The following is a 17,530-nucleotide window of genomic DNA, read 5'->3' as shown; positions in this document are numbered from 1 at the left end:
TTGGAAGAGAAACATTGATGTGGGGTTTTTTGTATACATGATTTTGAGTACACAAGCCATGTTTGCACAAGGGAATGGAATGGAATGGAATGGAATGGAGAACGTGTGGTAATAGGAATGGAAGAGATGGCTGAGATGGCAATTTCAGATGTTCATATGTAGCTCATGTGGGTGCGGGGCCTTCTGCCTGTGGAGATATTATCTAAGTTCAGAGGTATAGATGAGGTGAGGGTCAGCAGGAGCAGCTTGCCTTGGCAGGGAGGAGGGTTTCATTGCTGGCATTACAGACAGTTGCTGGATTGCTGCCACGTGGTGATAATAATATGCAGAACAATTTTAGTCAGTTTTACTATTAAATTTTTTTTTTTTAGTTTTACTATTAATTTTTAAGTTCTCTACAGGTAGTGTCTCCTTTTTGCCTGCACTGGTCCCCCGGCCCTGCCTCCTGTTCCCCTGGCCACTGACAAAGTGATTCCTTAAAGTCCCTTCCAGACTTATGGCATGCCCTAATTGATGTAAATTTTGAGAGAAAACAAATGACTATAATGTAATCATTCCTCAAGGAGATGTTTCAAACAAAAGGGTTTGAAAATCTTAATGTCTTAATGAATGGATAAAGAAGATATGATAGGGGATCCCTCGGTGGCTCAGCGGTTTGGCCCATGCCTTTGGCCCAGGGCACGATCCTGGAGTCCTGGGATCAAGTCCCGCATCAGGCTCCTTGCATGGAGCCTGCTTCTCCCTCTGCCTGTGTCTCTGCCTCTCTCTCTCTCTCTATGTCTATAATGAATAAATAAAACCTTTTTTTTTAAAAAAAGAAGATATGATATATAGATACACATATAGGAATACTACTCAGCCATCAAAAAGAAATTCTTAGTGTCTCTAAGCATGAGCCATGTATGCTTCCTTTTCTTCTATGCCAGAGTATTGATACCTATGAATCCTCACATATTGGTCAGGAAACCCGAAAGACAGATAATATTCTAAAAATAGCCTCGAACTAGTTGTCAGGAGACTGTTGTCTCCAGAATCCAGGACTGGAATTCCTTTGTCCTTGAACTCCTTTGATTAACCAAGTGTACTGTGCTGTCACTCACCTGGGCCTTCACCAGCCATGTTTCATAAGCTCTTTGTCTCTTTGACTTTTTTCCTTTTTTTAAGATTTTATTTATTAATTCATGAGAGACACAGAGAGAGACAGAGGGAGAAGCAGGCTCCCTGTAGAGAGCCTGATGCAGGATTCGATCCCAGGACCCTGGGATCACAGCCTGAGCCAAAGGCAGGCACTCAACCACTGAGCCATCCAGGTGCCCCTATCTCTGTGACTCTTGCTCATCCTTCCCAGGTTAGGTCTCACACGTGACCTTCGAAGAGCTGCTCCCAAGCCTGGATTGGGTACACCCTGGAGCTTCAGCATGCTGTTCTCATGATACTTATTAAACTGTATATTAATTTCCTGCTTTACTGGACGCTTTCGCCCACTAGCCTGGCTACAGGCTCCTGGAGTACAGGTACCACGTTCTGTTTACTTTTATATGCCCAGTGCCAAGTAAGTGCCTGGCCAATGGTCAGTGCCCTATACATTTCTAGAGTAGAGAATGTAGGCATCTCTGGTCATTAGTTTCCTCGTTGGTGAGTGGATTGGGTTTGCTGACTTTATGGAAGATGCCTAGTAATAAAATTTGTTATTGTAGATTCTTGTACTACTGTGCTTCATCTGGCTATCTATCATCTATTACTAGGAGAAATGTGTGGTATCTATATCACACTGAAAACAATCTGTATTACCCATAGTTTATATTATTTTAATAAACATTTAATTGTGAAGCTAAGCAAATAATAAAAAAAATAAAATAGGCAGGAAACCTGCTAGAGCTTTTGGCAGAGCCTTTCACAGCTGAAACTCACATCCTTACACATCTTCTCTTCCCAGCATTATTGGGGCTTTATGGGGGTTCACTCATAGGGTCTGGCTGAGCCACCAGCTGGGGAGTATTTTGAGACCAGAGTCCACAAGACTAGGGGCTTGCTCACCCCAGGAGACTGTCAGTCTCCTTCATCCATCATTCATTCATTCAGGAAGCCCTACTCTTCCCTTTCCTCTCTGCCTGCCTCGTTTCCTGGTTCATCCTTGTTTTTGAACTCTGAATGTCCTCAGACCTCTTCTCTGGTTGACCTTCTCTCTCTCTCTCTCCCTCTCTCTCTCTTTTAAAGATTTTATTTAGAGAGAGAGGCAGAGACATAGGCAGAGGAAGAAGCAGGCTCCCTGTGGGAAGCCTGATGGAGGACTCAATCCCAGGACCCCAGGATCACAACCTGAGCCAAAGACCAATGCTCAACCACTGAGCCACCCAGGCACCCCAACATTTTCTCTCTTGGTGGACGTGTCCAGTCTGTCTTCGGAATATCTCCACAATCTAACCACTTTTTATCATCTCCACTGCCAGCACCAGCATCACTGGCCTGAACCTCGAGGGCCCCCTGCTCCTGCCTTCTCCCCTACTGCCTGTTTTCCTCATAGCAGCCAGAGGGAGCCCGTTAAATCCTAAGTCAGATCATGGCCCTTCTCTGTTCACAACTGACCCTTCCTTCCGTGGCTCCTCTTTTACTCAGAGTAAAAGCCAGAGTTCTCTCCCAGGCCCGCAAGACCCTAGGTGATCTGTCCCCCACTTGCCGTCTTACTTCACCTCTTGCTGCTCCGCCCTCCTTACTGCTCCTCGCTGTTCCTCACATACCCAACCCATCCCTGCTTCAGGGCCTTTGCACAGGTTGTTCTCTGCCTGTTCTGCTCTTCCTCCAGCTGTCGGTGGTGCAACTCCCTCCTCTCCTCAGATATATGCTCAAATGGTTCCTCAGTGAAGATTCCCTTGACCACCCCGTTATACACCAGAAACTGCCCTGTCAAATTTTACCTGCATTCCCTCTTTCCCATGTTTTCTTTTTCTCCAAAGCATTTCTCATCCTCTAACATACTTCATGTTTTCCTTAATTTTATTTATTCTCTGTCTCTCCCGCTAGAATGGCAGCTCCCAAAACATAGATAGGCTTATTTCTTCTGTTCAACATGGTCTCCCCCATGTCTGGAACAGGGTCAAGCACACAGTAGGTGCTCAATATATGTTCACTAGCTGATTGAATGGATGGTGTTGGGGAAAGGGAGGACAGAAACAGGTAAGATTTGTCCCTGTCCTATCTACTCTGTCAGGAGCTGAGCCTCAAGATGAGTCTGGGATGCCTGGGTGGCTCAGCAGTTGAGCATCTGCCTTCGGCTCAGGGCGTGATCCCGGGATCTGGGATCGAGTCCCACATCAGGCTCCTTGGAGGAAACCTGCTTCTCCCTCTGCCTGTGTCTCTGCCTCTCTGTGTGTCTCTCATGAATAGATAAATAAAATCTTTACAAAAAAAAAAAAAAGATGAGTCTGGACCCACCAAATCCAAAGGCAGAAGGTACTGCAAACCCTGGAGGTGTGATAAGATAAGGCACTCCAGGAAGAGGCAGTATCATCTGGAGTGGTCCTTGAAGGCTCTGTGGGACTCACAGAGGTCTGGAGGCTCAGTGAGGCATCTGGGGTAGAGGACACAGCGGGCAGCACTTGGAAGGGTTGAGGTGAATTCCAGGAAGATGAAAAATTTATGGGCTCAGTAACAAGGAGAAATCTTTCAGGGCCCTGAATCCCAAGGGGATGACTCTGGATTTGGTCTTCAGAGATGTTCCCTGGTCACCAACCCCCAAACAGTTCAGAGATCTCACATCCTAGGTGAACACATCCATACATAACACCAAGATGGTAATAACAAAGAGCTCATGTTAATTGAGGCATTATTTATTAGGGGAAACTTGGAGGATATTCAGACAGGTAGTTTTGGTTCCAAACCCAACTCAGTTCCACCCCAGTAGGAAGAGTGAAGTGCCGAAGTCATCAGTCCTTAGAGATCTCTGGGCTTGGGTGAGAGTTTGCAGGAAGGAAGGGAGAGGGAGACATGGCGGGGAACAGAACAGAGAAGGGCCAGCCTCAATTATGAGGGGATATAGTTGGACACCTCAATGAGGTTTCTGTCAGGGTCTCGGAAATATATGGACATAATAGGTCCTTTGGCCCCTGTTCTGGGGACTGGACCCTCCTCAATAGGGACCTCACAAGCCTGAAATAGGAGGAGAAGACAAAAGTCATTCATCACAGTCCATGTATAAGACCAAAATTGAATCCTGAGAAGGCCCCTGAACTCTTCCTGACTTCATCTCTGGCCATTCTTCCCTCTCACTCTGCTCCAGCCACAGATCAGCTGCCTGGGCCTCGCCACTGTACCAAACTGCCTCAGTTTCCTCATCTGTAGAGTGGAAATGATAATGATACCTAGTATTATCTAGTAAGTGGTAGAGCCAGGATTCAAACCCAGGTAGTCTGGACCAAAGTCCATATTCTTAACTCCTCTGCTTTCCCCACTTTACTTCCGAACTAACCTTTTTCGCTGATACTTTCCAAAGAAAGATTATAGGCAAAACCCAATCTGTGTTCCCCAGATGGAGAAGCAGTGCTTCCTTTACGTGAAATCATTTTAGGTTTTAGAGGGATGCCAAGTTAATATTCCCTCTTCAATCCTATTTCAATCCTTTTTTTTTTCTCTTGTTAAGTAATCTCTACACCCAATGTGGGACTTGAACTCACAACTCCAAGAACAACAGTCGCATAATCCTCTGACCAATCCAGCCAGGACTTTCAATCCTCCTAGTTATACCAAGAAGAAAGCCTCTGGTAGATGCCAACAAGTCCTGGGCACCTCCTCAGCCATTTGCCAAATCTCCCTTTGTAATGTCAGGCCCAGAGCGTTCAGAGAAAGGAAGTGGGTAGAATCTAAATGACTGGTGTTTTTATAGCTATTTGTTTTTACAAGTTAACTTCCCTTGTGTCAAGATATAATGGGCGTTTCACATACTCAGTCGAACTTATGCTTTTTACAGAAATGCGTTTCTGTAAGAAGAATTTAGGTTTTTTTTTTTTTACAAGAATGATGTGCTCTTTCCTTTTAAAATAGATTTGTTTACCTAAAACAGTGATGTCAGCAGAAATAATGAGCAAACAGTTGTGTACAGGCATTCTCTAGAAGTGACAAAACCTGTTAGACCTGAAGTTTGAGGAAGACCTGCCTGAGTCTTGCTTCTGTTTTTGCCATATCAGCGGCAGCTTTCTCAGAAAAAATGTTGTCCAACTTACCTTGAGGTGCTGGACCATTTCCTCCAAAGGTACTTCTGTGATCAGACATATATCCAGGGAGCCAGGAACTGGGTGAGCAGCTTTGGGTTCAAATTCCTTTCCCACCTCGTGGAGGTTCAATTTCTGATCTCCAAAACACAATGCTTTCCGGTCACCCTATGTGGGGAGGAAGAACAATAGAGGACTAAACCCCCAAGATGAGTGTGAAGCAAAGCCCCCTCCCTACCCCAGCAAGGTTAAAACAAGGTCCAATGAGGCTTTTAATTAAAAGCAACAGCCCCGGGGATCCCTGGGTGGCTCAGCAGTTTAGCACCTGCCTTTGGTCCAGGGTGTGATCCTGGGGACCCTGGATCAAGTCCCACATCGGGCTTCCTGCATGGAGCCTGCTTCTCCCTCTGCCTGTGTCTCTGCCTCTCTCTCTCTCTCTCTCTCTCTGTGTGTGTCTCTCATGAATAAATAAATAAAATCTTTAAAAAAATTAAAAAAAAATTAAAAGCAACAGCCCCTTGCTTCACCGCCATCTCATTCCCTAAAGGCAACTGCTTTCAGTGTGTGTGTGTGTGTGTGTGTGTGTGTGTGTATGTATGTATTTCTTCTGGAAATTATTTGCATTATCATCAAATGATATGTAAATACTGCCCATGGCAGAGACAACAATTTGTCTTAATATACATTTACTTAGTATACAATATAATATACATCTCTCCTTTTTTTCTTTCTTTTTTTGGTATATTTTTTTATTGGCGTTCAGTTTGCTAACATATAGTATACCACCCAATGCTCATCCCATCAAGTGCCCTACTCAGTGCCAGTCACCCAGTCACCCCATCACCCTGCCCACCTCCCCCTCCACCACTCCTTGTTCGTTTCCCAGAGTTAGGAGTCTCTCATGTTCTGTCACCCTCTCTGATAATTCCCACTCATTTTCTCTCCTTTCCCCTTTATTCCCTTTCATTATTTTTTATATTCCCCAAATGAATGAGACTATATAATGTTTGTCTTTCTCCGATTGACTTACTTCACTCAGCATAATCCCCTCCAGTTCTATCCACGTCGAAGCAAATGGTGGGTATTTGTCATTTCTAATGGCTGAGGAATATTCCATTGTATACATAGACCACAGCTGCTTTATCCATTCATCTTTCGATGGACACTTGAGGCTCCTTCCACAGTTTGGCTATTGTGGACATTGCTGCTATAAACACTGGGGTGCAGGTGTTTCAGTTTTTCACTGCATCTGTATCTTTGGGGTAAATCCCCAGCAGTGCAATTGCTGGGTTGTAGGGCAGCTCTATTTTTAACTCTTCTAGGAACCTCCACACAGTTTACCAGAGTGGCTGTACCAGTTCACAATCCCACCAACAGTGCAAGAGAGTTCCCCTTTCTCTACATCCTTTCCAACATTTGTTGTTTCCTGTCTTGTTACTCTTCAGAGTGTAGGGATAGAGGGAACGTTCCTCAACATCTTAAAAGCCATCTACGTAAAGCCCACTGCAAATATCATTCTCAATGGGGAAACACTGGGAGCCTTTCCCCTAAGATCAGGAACACGACAGGGATGTCCACTCTCACCACTGCTATTCAACATAGTACTAGAAGTCCTAGCCTCAGCAATCAGGCAACAAAAAGAAATAAAAGGCATTCAAATTGGCGAAGAAGTCAAACTCTCTCTCTTTGCAGATTACATGATACTGTACATAGAAAACCCAAAAGAAAAAAAAAAGAAAACCCAAAAGACTCCACCCCAAGATTGCTAAAACTCATACAGCAATTCGGCAATGTGGCAAGATGCAAGATCAATGCCCAGAAATCAGTGGCATTTCTATACACTTAACAATGAGACTGAAGAAAGAAATTAAGGAATCAATGCCATTTACAATTGCACCCAAAAGCATAAGATACCTAGGAATAAACCTAACCAAAGAGGTAAAGGATCTATACCCTAAAAACTACAGAACACTTCTGAAAGAAATTGAGGAAGACACAAAGAGATGGAAAAATATTCCATGCTCATGGATTGGCAGAATTAATATTGTGAAAATGTCTATGCTACCCAGGGCAATTTACACATTCAGTGCATCCCTATGAAAATACCATGGACTTTCTTCAGAGAGTTGGAACAAATCATCTTAAGATTTGTGTGGAATCAGAAAAGACCCCGAATAGCCAGGGGAATATTGAAAAAGAAAACCATAGCTGGGGGCATCACAATGCCAGATTTCAGGTTGTACTACAAAGCTGTGGTCATCAAGACAGTGTGGCACTGGCACAAAAACGGACACATAGATCAATGGAACAGAATAGAGAACCCAGAAATGGCCCCTCAACCCTATGGCCAACTAATATTTGACAAAGCAGGAAAGACTATCCACTGGAAAAAGGACAGTCTCTTCAATAAATGGTGCCGGGAAAATTGGACAGCCACGTGCAGAAGAATGAAACCAGACCATTCTCTTACACCAGACACAAAGATAAACTCAAAATGGTTGAAAGTTCTAAATGAGAGACAATCCATCAAAATCCTAGGGGAGAACACAGGCAACACCCTTTTTGAACTTGGCCACAGCAACTTCTTGCAAGATACATCTAAGAAGGCAAGGGAAACAAGCAAAAATGAACTATTGGGACTTGATCAAGATCAAAAGCTTCTGCACAGCAAGTGAAACAGTCAACAACACTCAAAGACAACCTACAGAATGGGAGAAGATATTTGCAAGTGACCTATCAGATAAAGGGCTAGTATCCAAGATCTATAAAGAACTTATGAAACTCAACAGCAAAGAAACAAACTCTCATTTTTTTCTTATAAACAACCCAATTTCAAAGGGGTCAATTGCCCACCTTTAAAAAAGCCTACATTTCCCAGCATTCCTTGCTGGGGGCGGCCATTAAGATGGACTGGACAGGGAGATGTCACAAAGGTTGTGGGTGGAGCTTCTGGGAACCTCCTGCTCCCCCTGAGCTGGCGCTTCTCGCCCATTCATTTCCTTCTTCCCAGCCAAGGCTTCATCCTCAACTTTCTACAGAGGTTGTTAAATGAAAGAAAAAACTCGATCTTCTTTAATCCACTGTTAGTTGAGTTTTCTCCTATGTGACTCCAGATAGTACCTGACTGATAATGGGCAGCTTTAGACATTTTCACTCCTCTCCCTGCTCTGATAAGTAAGAATTTAGCCCATCTACGTTAGCCATCTACATTACTACCCCTCCTAATAGAATTCTATCATAATTTGTAGTTCCTCTTTTAGTTGCTTTATAACTTATTTATTTATTTATTTATTTTGCTTTATAACTTTTTAAAACCCCACTTGCATCTTTATGTTTTGATAGATGAACTACAGACAGCTAGTATCTCATTGGCCCTCCTGTCCTCTTCATGTCACCTCCCTCTCCACCTCTACCATTTCTTTTATCATGTTCCTATTTCTTTCTTTTCTATCACCATGGTGGATACCACATCCATTTTTCAGAAAATTATCTTATATCATATGAGTTACAGTTTGGCTGAGCATAGAATTCAAGGTTGTAGGTTATTTTCCCCCAGCCTTTTTTTTCCCCCCACGGCCTTTTTAAAAAATATATATTTTCTTTATTTGACACACAGAGAGAGTGTGCACACAAGCAGGGGAAGCTGGAGAGGGAGAACCAGACTCCCTGCTGAGCAGAGAGTCCAACACAGGCTGGATACCAGGCCAAGATCATGACCTGAGCCAAAAGGGGATGCTGCACCTAATGAGCCACCCAGGCACCCCTCCCAGAGCCTTTTATTTTATACTTTTAAAATATTTTATTTATTTATGAGAGACACAGAGAGAGAGGCAGAGGGAGAAGCAGGCTCCATGCAGGGAGGCTGACTTGGGACTCTATTCCAGGTCTCCAGGATCGCCCTGGGCTGAAGGCAGCGCTAAACCACTGAGCCACCCAGGCTGCCCTCCCACAGCCTTTTAAATATGTTTCTTTGTTGTCTTCCTGAAGCTGGTGTTGCTATTAAGTCCGATGTTAGGGACGCCCGGGTGGCTCAGCTGTTGGGCTCCTGCCTTCGCCTCAGGTCATGATCCCGGGATCCCGGATTGAGTCCTGCATCGGGCTCCCTGTGAAGAGCCTGCTTCTCCCTCTGCCTGTGTCTCTGCCTCTCTCTCTCAGTCTGTGCCTCTCATGAATAAATAAATAAATCTTCAAAAAAAAAGTCCGATGTTAATCTATTTTTCATTCTTTCCTAGATGATACATCCCCTCTCCACTCCTGTAGTTTTTAAGACTTTTTTTTGGATCTGAGATATGCTGACATTTCACTTGGATGTGCCCAAGTACTGGGAATTCAGGCATCACATGCCTCATTACCACCCCTGGCCCATGCAGGGCCCCTTTCTAGTTTTATTTATGCATTTATTCATTTTATCTCCGTTCTCCATTCCTGTCCCCACCCTAGGCAACTACTGTAATGTGTTTGATGTTCATCCCATGGTTTTCATAGGATATTGTAAAAACTATATTATTTTATGTGTGTGTGTTATAAATGGTACCATGCTGTAGATCTGATTCTGTTTCTTCATCATTCACTCAGCGTGATCTTTTTAAGACCTGTCCAGTCGGGGCACCTGTGTGGCTCAGTGGTTGAGCATCTGCCTTCAGCTCAGTGCATGATCCCGGGGTCCTGGGATTGAGTCTTGCATCAGGCTCCCCGCAGGGGGCCTGCTTCTCCCTCTGCCTATGTCTCTGCCTCTCTCTGTGTGTCTCTTATGGGTAAATAAATAAAATATTTTTTAAAAAAGACCTGGGTAAATAAATGAAATATTTTTTTAAAAAGACCTGTCCAGTCATGCTGTGTATACATCCGGTCTGATGGTGCACAATTCTACTTTTATGCATAGCATTCCATGTTAGTTTTATTTAATTTTTTAAGGATTTTATTTTTGAGTAATCTCTACACCCAACATAGGGCTTGAACTCACGACTCCAAGATCAAGAGTTGCATGCTCTACCAACTGAGCCATCCAGGCACACTGTTAATTTTAAATGTTTACCCTGTTTGCCATTCCATGGGCCCCCTTTTTTAAGATTTTATTTATTCACTTGAAACAGAGATACAGAGAGAGTTCACATGAGCAGGGGCAGGTGTAGGGGCAGGGGGAGAAGCAGACTCCGTGCCGAGCATGGAGCCTGATGGCAGGCTGGATCCCAGAACCCAGAGGATCATGACCCAACAAAGGCACACACTTAACCATCTGAGCCACCCAGGCACCACCTCCCATGCACTTTTTCAATTTAAGACATATTTCCTGGGATCCCTGGGTAGCGCAGCGGTTTAGCGCCTGCCTGCCTTTGGCCCAGGGCGCGATCCTGGAGACGGGGGATCGAATCCCACATCGGGCTCCCGGTGCATGGAGCCTGCTTCTCCCTCTGCCTGTGTCTCTGCCTCTCTCTCTCTCTCTCTCTCGCTGTGTGTGTGTGTGTGTGTGTGTGACTATCATAAATAAATTAAAATATTTAAAAAATAAATAAATAAAATAAATTAAATAAATAAATAAATAAATAAATAAATAAATAAATAAATAAATAAATAGAAAAAGCTCGGGCAGCCCAGGTGGCGCTGCGGTTTGGCGCCGCCTGCAGCCTGGGGTGTGATCCTGGAGACCCAGAATCCAGTCCTACATCAGGCTCCCTGCATGGAGCCTGCTTCTCCCTCTCCCTCTGCCTGTGTCTCTGCCTCTCTCTGTGTGTCTATGAATAAATAAACAAAATCTTAAAAAAAATTTTAAAAAAAAGAAAAAGCTCAGTCAGCAGAGTATGCCACCCTTGATTTCAGGGTCATGAGTTTGAGCCCCATGTTGGGCATGGAGCCTACTTTTAAAAAAAAGAAAAGTAGTTCAACTACAAAGGGAAAAGAAATATGCAGATACCAGATTGCCCAAGAGTCACATCAGAGACCAGAAGACAATAGAACAATTTCAAGATTCTAAGGGGAAAATTATATGTCCAGCGAAACTATTAATCCAGGTGATTAGAAGAAATCTTTCTTTTTAAAGAAAAAGCCTCTCTCTCTCTTTTTGAAAAGTCGTAGGATATTCATTTCCAGTTTGATGTTCTGTAATTCCATAAGAACATATCTAAGTGTCAATGTGCTTTCTGTATAAAGACTGGGAAGTTATTTTGCATTACTTTTATGGCAATTTCCTCCCCTCCCTTTTCTCTATTCTTTCTCTGGAAGTTCCACTCTTGAGAGTTTGGAATCTCCTACATGGATGCTTTAAATTTTTCTCACAGATTTCCTGTGGGTTTTTTTAGGGGAGGGGGGTTAAAAGTATTATAACCAAATTCTACTTCACTTACAGTTAGTACTTGGGAAAGCAATTACCTTGAAAGTTGTGACTTCCATGCCCAGGATCTTGGAATAAAACATGGTGGTGTCTTTGATACTCTTTACTGTCATCACGATGTGGTCAAGTCTACTGATAAGACATGATGAAAGAGTCTGACTGCTGTTCTTCCATGACTTAAAAAAAAAAGAAATTCAAAAAAGATCACATTGCCACTGGTCACACCCATGTTTCCTGTTTCCTTCTCTTCACCTCTCCTCTCTCCACAAGTAGTATATTTCCTCCCCACTCCATTTCCAGGGGAAAGTCCTGGGAGGAAACTTGTGTAGAGTCTTATCACCCTTGTGTGGATTCTCAAGAGTCTGCCATGACCACTCTTTTCTGTTTTCTTGTTCTCTTTCCCCTTGTAGAGGGATAGAGATGAAGTTAAGGGAAGTGGAGACCAAGACCAAACCCTCTCTTTTTGTTCCCAAGCTGGAATTCTTCTCTTTTGCCAGGAATGATAAGACCCAGAGGAGGCCTAACCCTATGAGTACAAGCCCTCCGTTGGCCGGTTTAACCCAGTCCCCATTTTTTCTCACTCCTTAGCTATGCTAGGACAGGAAAGGAGCATCTCAGACGGAATAAATATTTCTTTGCATATGTGTTTCCAGATCCACCTTGACACCCAGTGGGAGGGCATACCTCCCTGCTTCTTACTTCCTGCCATCTGCACACTTCCCACCTGCTCTTTCTCTTGATTTGCATTCTTTAGTAATTTATATATTTACTTTACATCTGCTACAGGATTATAAAGTGTCTGTGGTCTGGCACTATAGCAGAGTATAGCAGTTAAAAGAACAGGGCAGCCCGGGTGGCTCAGCGGTTTAGCGCCACCTTCGGCCCAGGGTGTGATCCTGGAGACCTGGGATTGAGTCCCAGTTCAGGCTCCAGTCCCACTTCAGGCTCTCTGCATGGAGCCTGCTTCTCCCTCTGCCTGTCTCTGCCTCTCTCTCCCTGTGTCTCTCATGAATAAAAAAAATAAAATCTTTAAAAAAATAAAAGAACAGATTTTGGGTGCCAGACTGATGTTTAATTAATCTCTCTGTGCCGTGGTTTCCCCTTCCATAAAATGTGCATGATTTTATACATATAAGATTTTTAAAAGATTTTATTTATTTATTCACAAGAGACACACACAGAGAGGGGCAGAAACATAGGCAGAGGTAGAAGCAGGCTCCCCACAAGGAGCCCGATGTGGTACTCAATCCCAGACCCTGGGATCACGCCCTGAGCCAAAGGCAGACGCTCAACTGCTGAGCCACCCAGGTGTCCCTATACATATAAGATTATTGTGAACATTTAAAAAAAAGAGTTGGATTTTTAAGGGCTTAGAACAATGCCTGGCATGTAGCAAGTGCTATAAGAGTTAACGGTGATGGGGGCACCTGGGTGGCTCAGGTGGCTCAGTGGTTGAGCATCTACCTTTGGCTCAGGTTGTGATCCCGGCATCCTGGGATTGAGTCCTGCATCTGGCTCCCCTCAGGGAGCCTGCTTTTCCTTCTTCTTCTATGTCTGCCTCTCTGTGTCTCTCGTGAATAAATAAATGGAAAAAAAAAAAGAGCTAACGGTGATGATGATGATGTTGTCATGATCATCTTGTTAAATTTCAGACTCCCTACTGTGGTTCCTAGTCTCTACAGCCTCATCCATTTCAAGCTACATTGTTCTTTGCCTGTTCCTCATAAGGGCAATCTTTGTATCTTTGGCCTCAGGGCCTTATGCATATTCTGATCTCTCTCTCTCTCTCTCTCTCTCTCTCTCTCTCTCTGACTAGAAGATAAGCTACATTAGGGCGGAGATTTCTCTCTGTTCCACACTGTGTCCCAAACAGCTAGTAGATATTCAATAATATTTGCTCAATTAGTGGATATCTACAACAGTTAGGGCCCAGTGCCTAGCACAAAGTCTGACTATTCCATTCCACCCTATGCTATTTGATTCATTCTGTTCCACTGTCTTCAATTCCTTTCAAACCATTACATTTTAAACCGATTTCACTGAGCCCCAGCTTAAAAAAAAATACTGTGTTCTATTCTCCTGAGTGGAGGAAGCATAGTAAAGTTGCTGAGCTCTGCTGTCCTCATGGATACAGAGGATCCAAAGGGACACACAAGCAATAGAATGAGAAATTGACTGACCTTTGGACTCCATTAAAAAGAAAGTTGTACGTTGGGCTCCATTGAAAATAAAGTTTAATGTTAAAAACCTTTTAATGTCTGTAGGATCTGTAATAGCACCCCTTTTCATTCCTGATATTGGTATTTTGTATTTTTCCCTTAATTGCCTGAGAAAAGGGTAGCGCCGGTGGCGCAGCGGTTCAGTGCCGCGGGCAGCCCAGGGTGTGATCCTGGAGACCCTGGATCGAGTCCCATGTCAGGCTCCCTGCATGGAGCCTGCTTCTCCCTCTGCCTGTGTCTCTGACTCTCTCTCTCTCTCTCTCTGCCTCCCTATGAATAAATAAATAAAATCTTTTTAAAAATTGCCTGAGAGAAAACAGAAATTACTAATATATTTTTTAAAGATTTTATTTATTCATGAGAGACACACAGAGAGAGGCAGAGACACAGGCAGAGGGAGAAGCAGGCTCCCTGCAGAGAGCCCGATGTGGGATTCGATCCTGGGTCTCCAGGATCATGCCCTGAGCCAAAGGCAGACCCTCAACCGCTAAGCCACCCAGGGATCCCTTCCTTTCACTTTCTAAAGGTTCAATTTGCTGTTCCTTTTCCAGCTTCTTGATATGGAAGCTCAGGTCACTGGTTTTCAACTTTCCTGATCTATGCATTTAGAACTATAGATTTCCCCCTACATGCCACTTTAGCCACACACACACCCTCCTCCAATTTTGATAGTATTATTGGAAATCAACTCAACCCATTTCTCCCATTTTTCTTTTTTTTTTTTTTTAAAGATTTTGTTTATTTATTCATGAGAGACACACAGAGAGAGGCAGAGACATAGGCAAAGGGAGAAGCAGGTTCCCTGGGGGGAGCCCGATGTGGGACTTGATCCCAGGACCCTGGGGTCATGACCTGAGCCAAAGGCAGATGCTCAATCACTGAGCCATCCAGGTGCCCCTCCTCTCACTTTTCAATGCCCTACCAGCTCAGACTCACTCCCCAGATACCATTTTGCAGACAAGGAGCTTCAGCCTCACAAATTCAAGGATGAGTCTTAAAGAACCAGAAGAAAGGCTAGTGTGGTTTAGAATCCAAGAGTGAGTGAGGTATGAGTACATGGGGAAAGCCAGGGCCAGATAGTTCCAGGTTGTTAAGGTGAGTTTAGGGAGGTGGTTTATAAAAGGATCATCAGGACATAGTAGTCATATAAGTCTTACTCTGTGCCAAGCCCTGTTCTAAGCATGACAGGAAGTATAGTTTATTCCTCACAGTAGCTATCTCTATATAGTAGGGTGCCTGGAACACCCTGCCCTCCCTCCTGCCTCCTATTTTTCTACAGAATCGTCTTCAAGGTCTCCTTCAGGGTGCCAGGGGCCCCTGGAATTCTTCTGGCCAACCTCAAGGTCAGTACCAGGTTTCCTGGCCCCTCTCCACACTGCCCCATCAGGACACTCCCACCCAACTGGCTCCCTGGAGCCACCCTAAGGGAGCAGAGTGGTCAGCCCTCAGCCCAGGTCCATTCTTGAAGACATGTTGCTGTCTGGCCACATTAGAACAGGGCCTTTCTGTGTCCCTCTGCTGCCCTCTGCTTGTCTTTGAAAGCAGAAGAGACAGGAGGACGGGGAAATGGGTGTCAGCACCCTAGGACAGCCCACAAAGAAGAGAAGCTGGTTACCGGGCCTGGGCTGGGGCATCCCCAGCCTTGGTGTGAATACCTGTGCCCCCCCCCGGGCCCTGGGACCACCCCACTCACCTGCTTCTGGCAAGTTCCGCCCCACATCCTGGCTGCCAGCCTGGAGGGCAGATGGTGCAGCATGGCAGGCTAGGTGTCCTTCCCCTGAAGCCTCCAGATAACCCTCTGGCTCAGCGCCTGGAGATCAAGGGTCAGGAATGGGAGGGCCATGGGCTGAGGAATGCTGGTGGTGACAGGGGTAGGCGGTGCAAGTACAAGTATTCTGAAATAAAACTCAGGGACTTAAGGGGCACCTGGGTGGCTCAGTGGTTGGGTTTCGGCCTTCAGCTCAGGTCATGGTCTCCAGGTCCTGGGATTAAGTCCCACATCAAGCTCCCCACGGGGAGCCTGCTTCTCCCTCTGCCTGTGTCCCTGCCTCTCTCTCTCTGTGTCTGTCATGAATAAATAAATAAAATCTTAAAAAAAAATCAAGGCTTTGAAAGTAAAAGCTTGAGGTCTGACGTTGGCTCAGGCTGCCATAACAAAGTATCACAAACTGGGTGGCCTGAAATTAATCTTCTCGCAGTTCTGGATGCTGGAAGTTTGAGATGCCAGCAGGGTCATGTGCTGGCTTTGAGTGCCAGCAGGGTCATGTGCTGGTCAGGTCTCTCTTCCTGACTTGAGGATGTCCCCCTTCTCTCTGTGTCTTCACACAGTGGAGAGAAAGAGCAGGCTCTCTGGTCCCCTCTTGGAAGGGCACTAATCCCATCATGAGCACCCCACCCTCATAACATCATCTAAATCCTAATCAACACCCCCCCACACACACACAAAGGCTTCACCTCCTAACACCATCACTTTGGGGGCTGGGACTTAAACATGAATTTGGGGGGAACACAAGCATTCAGCCCATTACACGGTGTACGTGTAAGGGATTACTTTGTAATAGCAGAAAATTCACCCATCCTAAGTGTGGTGGGGGGAGTCTTTATTCTAGGGTGTGAGGCCTCTGGTCTGTTTAAGCTTGTGTCCCTGGGGTTTGAGATCTCTGATACATTTGAGATTCAGAGTTTGTATCCAGGGTGTGAAGTTAGAAGTTGTCTGAGTTAGGTATGACCACTGACTTATGGGTCTGTTTCTGAGGCAAGATCTCTTAAGCTATTAAGTGTTCTGTGTCCCAGGGTGCAATGTTTCTGAATTCTTTTGGGGTGTGAGCTTTGAGGTTTGCCCCATCACTTACCAAGCCCTCTCCCTCCACTGCTGGGAGTCAGGGAACATTCACTAGTCCCAATGCTGCTTGCCTTACCCTGCACTGAGTTCTCTTTCCCTTGGGGGTTACTGGTCTAGCCCCAGGGGCATGTGAGTTTGAGATTCTTATTCCTCCGCACACCCCAGATACCCCACCCCAACACACACACAAGTTCTCTTGTGCTATGCGTATTGATTTTAGCATATGATTTTTCCTTATAATACATGAATATAGGTTTGTATAAAAGGTTTCAACAGTACATTAAGTATATGGACTACGGGGTCATCCCCACCTCCATGCTCCAAACATTACCACTGAGGTCAGTTTCTGGTGTTTACACACACACACACACACACACACACACACACACACACACACACATACACACAACCACGGTAACCAGCTCCTACCTGCTCTTCCTTGTTAACATTCTGTCCCTGTGGAAGGCACCCTGCTTCCACAGGCACACACGGTCCCACTCATCCTGCCACCTGTGCAGCCTCGTGTGTGCTCTGTGGTAGAACACAAACCCCCAGCATTCATTTCCCTCTGCAGTCGTCATTGGCCATATGTGGAGATTTACAAGGTCGATCCCAATTGTTTGCTCCTACCAGCCTGTGCACACGGCCCTGAGAAGGTGTGTATGTGCTAGATGGAGTTAGAAGTGGAATTGCTGGGTCAGAGGGTTCATTCAGTCATCAAACCGAAGGAGCGTGTTCTGTGCACCAAGTGCTGTTCTAAATACTGGAGCGGCATCAAAGAACTGGACGGACAAAAGTCCTTGCCCACGTGGAGCTGACATGCTAGAGGGTGTTAAAAAGTTGATTTCTGTAGATGTTTCACAAGATCCTGGAAGGCTTTATTCCCATCAGCAGTGCCTTTATTGGCTCCCTCTCCACCACTCTGCGGGGTGGGGTC

General features: G+C 45.0%; 1 protein-coding gene across 2 annotated transcripts; it reads right to left on the bottom strand.

Moving 5' to 3' along the window:
- Positions 1–3,822: 3,822 nt before the first annotated feature.
- GLOD5 (glyoxalase domain containing 5) lies at positions 3,823–15,561 on the bottom strand. Of its 2 annotated transcripts, none has more exons than XM_055337800.1 (4): positions 15,445–15,553; positions 11,571–11,708; positions 5,217–5,372; positions 3,823–4,146 (listed from the first exon to the last, which is right to left on the bottom strand). In XM_055337800.1, exons 1-4 carry the CDS (start codon positions 15,505–15,507, stop codon positions 4,021–4,023), a joined length of 483 nt encoding a protein of 160 aa, XP_055193775.1. In that variant the 5' UTR covers positions 15,508–15,553; the 3' UTR covers positions 3,823–4,020. The 2 variants fall into 2 exon arrangements, with proteins under 2 accessions (XP_055193775.1, XP_055193776.1); XM_055337801.1 differs by lacking the exon at positions 3,823–4,146 and adding an exon at positions 4,155–4,332 and having other exon boundaries at positions 15,445–15,561.
- Between the last annotated feature and the right edge of the window lie 1,969 nt (positions 15,562–17,530).

Source organism: Nyctereutes procyonoides, unplaced genomic scaffold (assembly GCF_905146905.1).
Source record: "Nyctereutes procyonoides isolate TBG_1078 unplaced genomic scaffold, NYPRO_anot_genome, whole genome shotgun sequence".
NCBI lineage: Eukaryota > Metazoa > Chordata > Mammalia > Carnivora > Canidae > Nyctereutes > Nyctereutes procyonoides.
Note: the sequence above shows the minus strand (reverse complement) of the source record. Positions and strands in the feature narration are given on the sequence as shown.